Below are 7,215 nucleotides of genomic sequence, written 5' to 3'. Positions count from 1 at the left end.
CTTCTTGTGTAGCATTCACTCCATCACCTTGACTTTCCTTCTGCTTTTTGCTTAACCTTTCACCCTCACTTTGTCTCCCCTTTTTCTTAGGCCTTCCCACCTGAGTGCGATGTGGAGGAGGGATTAGCTTTGTGGGACATTCATTTTTGGGCCACATGGATTTACCCTTAATTGGCTCCACCTTAAAAGAATAAGCCTTTTTCCATGTATCTAGAAAATACACCTTGTGAACCCATTTGTAAATGTCAAGCTCAACCTCGGGTCTTTACTCATCTCATTCAGAGTTGCAATTGCATGTCTGCATGGAATTCCCATTTTCTGCAAGTGCATGTTTTGTTCCTAACATCAACCACATGTTGATCCTGCAAAGCTCCTGTGACTTGATACTTGTCTCCCCCATTCCAACTAGCAATGTATTGTGAAGCAACTGTTTTTCTTGCAGCTAGGATGTCTGTTGTTGTGGGTGTTAGTGGACCTTTAGCATTTTTCATTTCCTTCATGACATTGCATATCCTCTTCATTAGATACTCCCTTATGTATTCTAAACATCCAATGACAGGCTTATCCCTTCTTTTCTCCATCTTCCCATTAAACACTTCACACATGTTTGATATCAACACATCAGAAACTGCTCTTCCTGTGTGTACATTACCATTAAAAAACATTTAATACAATTTACATACAAGTAAAACAGTTCACCAAGTGAAAGACATAAGGACCAAATTGGAATATATAGATTTACCTAAAAAATAACTCCTTGCCCAATGTTTAAAGGGAATTTGCTTCAACCATTCACATGCCTCCTTATCATACTGACTAAACTCCTTCATCAAATGTTCAAACTCAGGAATAGTGGTAGCTGATGCACACCTCCATAAGTGGTTCGTGTACTCTGTTTGCCTCCATCTTTTCCTCATATTGTCATGAATATGTCTGATACAATATCTATGCTCAACATTAGGAAACAATTGCTCAATTGCAGTATGTAAACCCTGTAAGAATCAATTGTCAATCATTAGAATTAACTTAAAACCACACTTTAAATGACCAAATGCATAAAAATCACTTCCAGCTTTACGTTTTTCCTGTCACTTATAAAAGTAAAATTTGAGTTTCTTCCAAGGTCCAAGTCATTCCCAAGGTTATCTAAAAACCATTTCCAGCTTTCTGTGTTTTCAGACTCAACAATCCCATATGCTAATGGGTAAATTCCATTATTGGAATCAAGACCAGCTGTTGAAAGGACCTGCCCAGGGAATGGTCCTTTCATGAAGGCACCATCAAAACCTAATAAGTCCCTAAGGCATGCCCTGAACCCTTTTTTCAGTGGACCCAAACACACATAAATTCTTCTAAACTGCCTGGTTGGGGAATTAGGGTTAGGCTCATAACATACATCTATTTTCATTGTGGTGTCATTAATTCTTTACCCTTTATTTTTGAAGTGGTAGCTTGACTACCCACTTGGCCTTTATTGGTGACAGGTACAACTCCTCTACACTGTGCCCTAAGCCTTACATTGTCATTTTTTTTAAAGAAACGATTCCTTCTTGATTCTAGTGCATGCAGATCAATTGCCTCATTTAATTCTTTTTTACTATTAAATTTATCTCCAACTGAAAATGATTGTTTATGTACTTCCCCAAGACTGCACCTTTGTTCTTTTCTCAAATTCTTGATAAGAGCTCTTCTCTCTCTGTCTTGGTCAGATCCTTCATCCAAAGATTTAAATTCCTCATTGTTGATCACTTCAATATCTTCATGTTCATGCCCATGAACAACATTTATACAAGAACCTTCCACATCACTTTCAACATTGAGAGTGAAGTCTCCCATGTCCACATCCACATCCTGTATATTGTTGTCAACATCCATTATGTCATCCATATGATCTTCATCTTCTATCTGTCTCTCATCTTCTTCATACTCTGGATCATTATTTTCAGATTCATCATACTCTTCAAAATTTGGATCACTTTCTTGAGATTCATCATCCTCTTCATACTCTTGATTACCCTCTTCAGATTCTCCATCCCCTTCATAGTCTGCGTTATCATCATTACTGCTAATCAAATTTTCCATAAGGTTATCAAATAACTTATTCAATTGTTCATCATCATTATTAACAAGGGGTGTTGTAGCATCCTTCATCAACAGTTGATGCCTCTTGAACAACAGTTGCAGCCTCCCTAACATCATCCATCTCACCAATATGACACAAGTTGCTGCCTCCTGAACATCAGTTGAACCATCATGATCATCATTCTTTTCCTTTGAAATATGAACACCCTCATCAATATAATCTAAATTAAGCCTCTTGCTACAAGAACTTTCACCTATATTGGAATTCCCAACCCTACCCCTTCTATACTCTGGTGAGAAACTATCATTCTTACTCCCAAAAAGAACCAGAGACGTGAACTCACCAATAGGCTCACCATTACCATGGTTTACATTTTTCATTGGAGAATCTGCATGAACTTGACCCTCAACTCCAGCCCCTTGATCATCATTTTCTGGTAATTCCTCAATGACAACTTTACCCTTTGCATTTGGTGACATGAAGTAAGTCAGTAAATTTGTCTTTCCATGCTATGTATACACCTCAATCAGCTTGTTATGTGTAATGTATTTAGAAAGGTTGATCACATCCTGATCATTCCCTAAAGCTCTAAGACCAAATTGAAAGTCACCATTAGGTATCCTAAAATGGTAGTATATAATTGGGATTCATCAGCGAATTCAGAATTTTGTGGGTCTGGGTAACCTAGGTCAAGCATTATGACATCAAGTTCATGCACAGAAAACTCATCAATGTCCACATAATCAACATAACGCACTTCACCTCCAATGTACTTTATATCAGGTAACTTAGTTAATTTCCCATCATGATGAAGCTTAATACTAAACCATGTGGGTGCACCAGCTAAAAATCAAAATTGTACATATTAACAAAGTCAAAATTTTGCATTTTTTTGTTCTAAATCAATAAGAAAATGAAAAGTATAATAGTTAAAGAAAACAAAGCAACTTACCATATACTGTTGATACATCAACAACTTCGTGTTTTGGTCTGGTATGCCATATTACGAACACCATTTCGTATTAAACATATGCCCTTGTATGTGTAGTGTCGATTATATTTTTTGGATAAGCAACGAGGGTTTTTTGCAGGTTCAATGGAGCAGAAGCAAAGAAGGAGGGAGTTGGGGAGTTGACGAGTGTTGGGAAAGTAAATGAGGGGTAAATGTCAATTAATCCAAAAAACGTTTATGCAAAAATGGTCTCTAACATATGAAATGATGAAATTACCCTTATGTGTGAGGCACGTGAGGGGACTTGACATATCCAACTTAACGGGAGTTAAAGTTAAGGACCAAAACCACATAGAAACCACTCCAAAAGGATTATGTATCCAAAAAACTCGTGGTTTGGATTAAAACTCCAAAATTTTGCATACCACAGAGACCATTTTTGCAATTTTGTCTAAAAAATATCCTAATTCTTCCTACATTGGTTGTAACTAAAAAGGTTGAAAGTTGCTTATATAAAAAGAAGGGTCAAGGAGTTTGGTTCTATCGGATACATGTGCTAGACTATGTTTTACGGTTAAAATTTTTATATAAAAACCGGTTTTTTAGTGGTTGAATTGAACTGGTTTGAACCAGATTTTTGGTAAACTAGCTAGTTTTTACTAATTTAAAACCAAATAGTTTTGAGCTTGAAAAAACCATTATTTTGATAGTTTTTTTGGTTCAACCGGTCACGTTGATCTACTTTTAAAATCATGCATTTGTGTAATTCAATGTACTTGTGAAACATCCTTTTTATAACCTTTTAACGCAATCAATCCATGGAGTTTTACGTAAACGACGATCTTCTAAAGAATCAAACATTTTTAATGAAGGCTTTTGGTTAAGCAAAGTAACCTTAAAAACACCTAATAACGCCTGCTAACTGAATTTTACAGTAGACGCATAATTGGGTTCTTAGGAAGCGTTAAATATAAACCTCGTTTACTCACTGAACGCATGTAAGCGAATAAAAAGTTTATTTCTTTTTGTTGGAGAATATTGTTATTAGAAGAAAAAGATTTGCTCATTTTGAGCGTACGAAAAGATCTCCAAATCTTATATACAGAAACAAGATCAAATAAATAACCATGATACTATATTTGATATGGAATAAAGCTATATATCAAGCTATATATCAACTGTCATGAAACTAGTTCATCTTGAAATCTTGAAACGGATTCGAATATCGTTGATATCCTTTGTGAATTTGATGATGTGTTCCATTTTTCATTACCTAAAAGCCTCAAATCCAGCAACTTTTCACAGTTTCTCTTAGCTTTTCTTTAGGTGGGTTACATATAGCTTTTGCACACCTCTCACTGTATATCTATGTGGTAGATAGAATCTTTAGAGTGTGATTGATTTTATGCAAACAAGAAAAGACCCATGATATGTTGGTTTTTCACTCATCATAATCGTGACAGAGAGCTTGTGGTTGAATAATTATGGCTAACCACCTTTTCCAAGGCCTAAATTCTCTAATCCAGCAACATGTCCAATTCTCAGTGCGTTGTTTACAAGTGATCTTCTGGAAAAAGGAATACTACACTGTTATCAAGATGACCCTCCAGTCCTCCACCCCTCTTAATTATTTAACCCTCTAATTCACTATGCTGTCTTCTCTCTCTATACTACTCTCTCTCATCATCATCATCATCATCTTTAATAAATAAACACCCATCTCCCTTCTTCCTCTCTCAAACATCTTTCTTTATATGTGTATACCGTAGTGTTTGAGTGTGTGCTTTTATGGTATTAGGGTATTCATACTCTCGACTTTAATTCATGGCGGTTTAATAAAGGGCTTCCTGCAGATTTCTTTGGCATTCTGTCCACCTCCCTATTCATTGATCAAAACCCACTATAGGAAAAACATAAAGTAACTATAGTGCGTGTGTGGCTCTTGTAATTAGGGTTTCGTAGTTTGATATGAAGAAAAAGAAAGAATCTAAGTCAAAATTTCTTCTTCTTCTCTCTCTCTCTCTCTGTGTTGCAACTAGTGGGTAATTTAGTCCGGGAGGTGGGCATACTGTCAACGGAGCTCTGTTGGTATCTCTTTGTAAAACCGTCTTGAATCTTTTCTCTATATTAGTCTCCCACAGTCGTTATACTATTCACCAAGAAAACGAACTGTTACATATCATGGCTACTGTGTATGTGTGCTTTCTATGCTTTTGGTTTTGACCTATTGGATATGGTTGAAGGCATTATGCTTTTTGCAGTCCTGGGGTGATGATTCATTCCCAAAAGCAAAGATCTTTGTGTTGATGATCATCATCAAAAGCACAACACTTGCTTTTTACCGTAAGTCCTTCCCTTTGACCCTTTCAACTTCAAAGCAAAACCCTAATATATATATATATATATATATATATATATATATATATATATATATATATATATATATATATATATATATGTTTCTGATGTAACCTGGTCTTCTGAACTGCTTTGTGTGTGTAAATAATGTGTTATTGTGCTAGTTATGTGGTTAGATCTTAAGATGATCTGATGCCTGTTTGATAAACGGCTCTGAAACATGGTGAGACTCATTACTGATTGTTGGATATGCAGATTCAAATGTGGGATTCGAGGATATTTGTTTAAATATCTGTCTTTGGGTTCTTAATATATTTTGGATTGCATTTGGAAAGTTAAGATCTTTGTGTTAAATCATTGGAATATGGTTTTAATGCGTGGATTCTAGTTATCAACATGTCATGTCTGCCAGATATACGGTGACTTCTGGTAACATGCATCTTCTCTATTAAATGATTACCATTTTGAATGTAGTTATCCATAATGGAAAACGCCAAAAGTAACAAGTTTATTTTAGAAAAATCTACAGCTTCATAATCACATGCGTAAGTATGACTGATTGTAAAGAATTGTAAGCAAGATTGTAGATATAATCAGTCGATCGAAAGAATTGTAAGCAAGTTTATTTTAGAAAAATCTACAGCTTCATAATCACATGCGTAAGTATGACTGATTGTAAAGAATTGTAAGCAAGATTGTAGATATAATCAGTCGATCGAAAGACATGGATGTTGTAGTTTGGTGTGGAGCATACGTTTAAGATTTTTAATGAATAATGGGTGTTGTACTGCGTGCATTAAGAGTTGTAACCCTATAATGATTGGTAGGAAATTTAAGGTGAGAGATATTTAAGGATTGTAGTAGCATTAATGAAAGAGGAAGAAGATGGTGCAAAACAGATGAGGAGGTGGAGGTACCACCAGCACCAGTTTTGTCAGTCAATTCATCATCATTCACTTGTATCAGTTATGTGTTTGTGTGTATGTATATTCTTTTTGCTACTGTCACACATCATTTAATGGCTTCAATTTTTCTACGACATCAAAAATCACAGAGTTGTATAATATGGGTTTTTAATTACATATTTGAATTGGATATATTAATTATACGTTGTTGGTAGATTTTTTTACAATAAATGTTATTAAAAAGGATTACCTAACAAGTAGACAACAAGTAACAATCAACAAAATTGTTTTATTTTTTATTATTATTTTACAAAAACGCTCCCTGGAGCCTCCTACATTGATTGTAATCAATCATATATTCACATGATCACTTTTTCATTATGATTGGTCGAACGGCCTACCTTAAAAAAGTTTTCTACGAAAAATTATCATATATATAAAGTTGTTACGCCTTCCATGAAGTTTGTTATTGTGCTGTATGTGTTAGTTTGAAGTCTTTGCACCCGCCTCTCTCTCTCTCTCTCTCTCTCTCTCTCTCTCTCTCTCTCTCTCTCTCCAAATATGCATAAGAATGAAGTTCTTGTGGAAATGGAGATTAAATGTCTAGGGATCTTATGGATTATGTTGGGATTCTCAGCACAATAGGCGTTCATCAACTACCAAAGCCGACATGGTGATTAGATCTTCGTTTATTGATCTAATATTTGGTTAGGTAAATTCGTGTTTTTAGGGATGGATTAGCTTGGTTGAGTAGTGATGGAATTTCGATAAGATATTAGTGTCTTAATTCATTTAGGTGTAGGGAGTGGGGATGTCAAGAGCTTGGCAACGGTGATGTGGAAAATGATGTGGCCTCGGCAACACAACATTTGGCATGCGGAAGTTTTATGTCTTCCTTGGTACGTAAAATCTTGTTT

The 7,215-nt window shown here is 35.4% G+C and overlaps 1 protein-coding gene and 1 long non-coding RNA gene across 2 annotated transcripts; one reads left to right on the top strand and one right to left on the bottom strand.

Annotated features, from left to right (window-relative positions):
* Window positions 1–278: 278 nt before the first annotated feature.
* On the bottom strand, window positions 279–1,270 carry LOC145009516 (uncharacterized). Its single transcript, XM_078968200.1, has 3 exons — window positions 1,079–1,270; window positions 743–992; window positions 279–637 (listed from the first exon to the last, which is right to left on the bottom strand). The coding sequence occupies exons 1-3, from the start codon at window positions 1,268–1,270 to the stop codon at window positions 279–281; spliced, it is 801 nt and encodes a 266-aa protein (XP_078824326.1).
* A 3,407-nt stretch (window positions 1,271–4,677) lies between these two features.
* Window positions 4,678–6,457, top strand: LOC145008217 (uncharacterized). The gene is made up of 2 exons (XR_013663300.1): window positions 4,678–5,378; window positions 5,649–6,457. It is a non-coding gene; the product is annotated as an uncharacterized LOC145008217 (long non-coding RNA).
* Window positions 6,458–7,215: the final 758 nt, after the last annotated feature.

This window comes from Lactuca saligna, chromosome 8, assembly GCF_052625555.1.
Source record: "Lactuca saligna cultivar CGN05327 chromosome 8, ASM5262555v1, whole genome shotgun sequence".
NCBI classification, from domain to species: Eukaryota; Viridiplantae; Streptophyta; class Magnoliopsida; order Asterales; family Asteraceae; genus Lactuca; species Lactuca saligna.
The sequence above is the reverse complement of the archived record's forward strand: the minus strand, read 5'-3'. Positions and strand labels throughout refer to the sequence as shown.

What these genes read in the sequence shown, in the direction of transcription:
- LOC145009516 (XM_078968200.1), bottom strand. Translation starts at nt 1,270, where the DNA reads ATGAAAGGACCATTCCCTGGGCAGGTCCTTTCAACAGCTGGTCTTGAT. An exon ending in TTATAAGTGACAGGAAAAAC is followed by an intron (nt 993 to 1,078) that starts GTAAAGCTGGAA and finishes TGATTCTTACAG; the next exon opens with GGTTTACATACTGCAATTGA. An exon ending in GGCAAGGAGTTATTTTTTAG is followed by an intron (nt 638 to 742) that starts GTAAATCTATAT and finishes ATGTACACACAG; the next exon opens with GAAGAGCAGTTTCTGATGTG.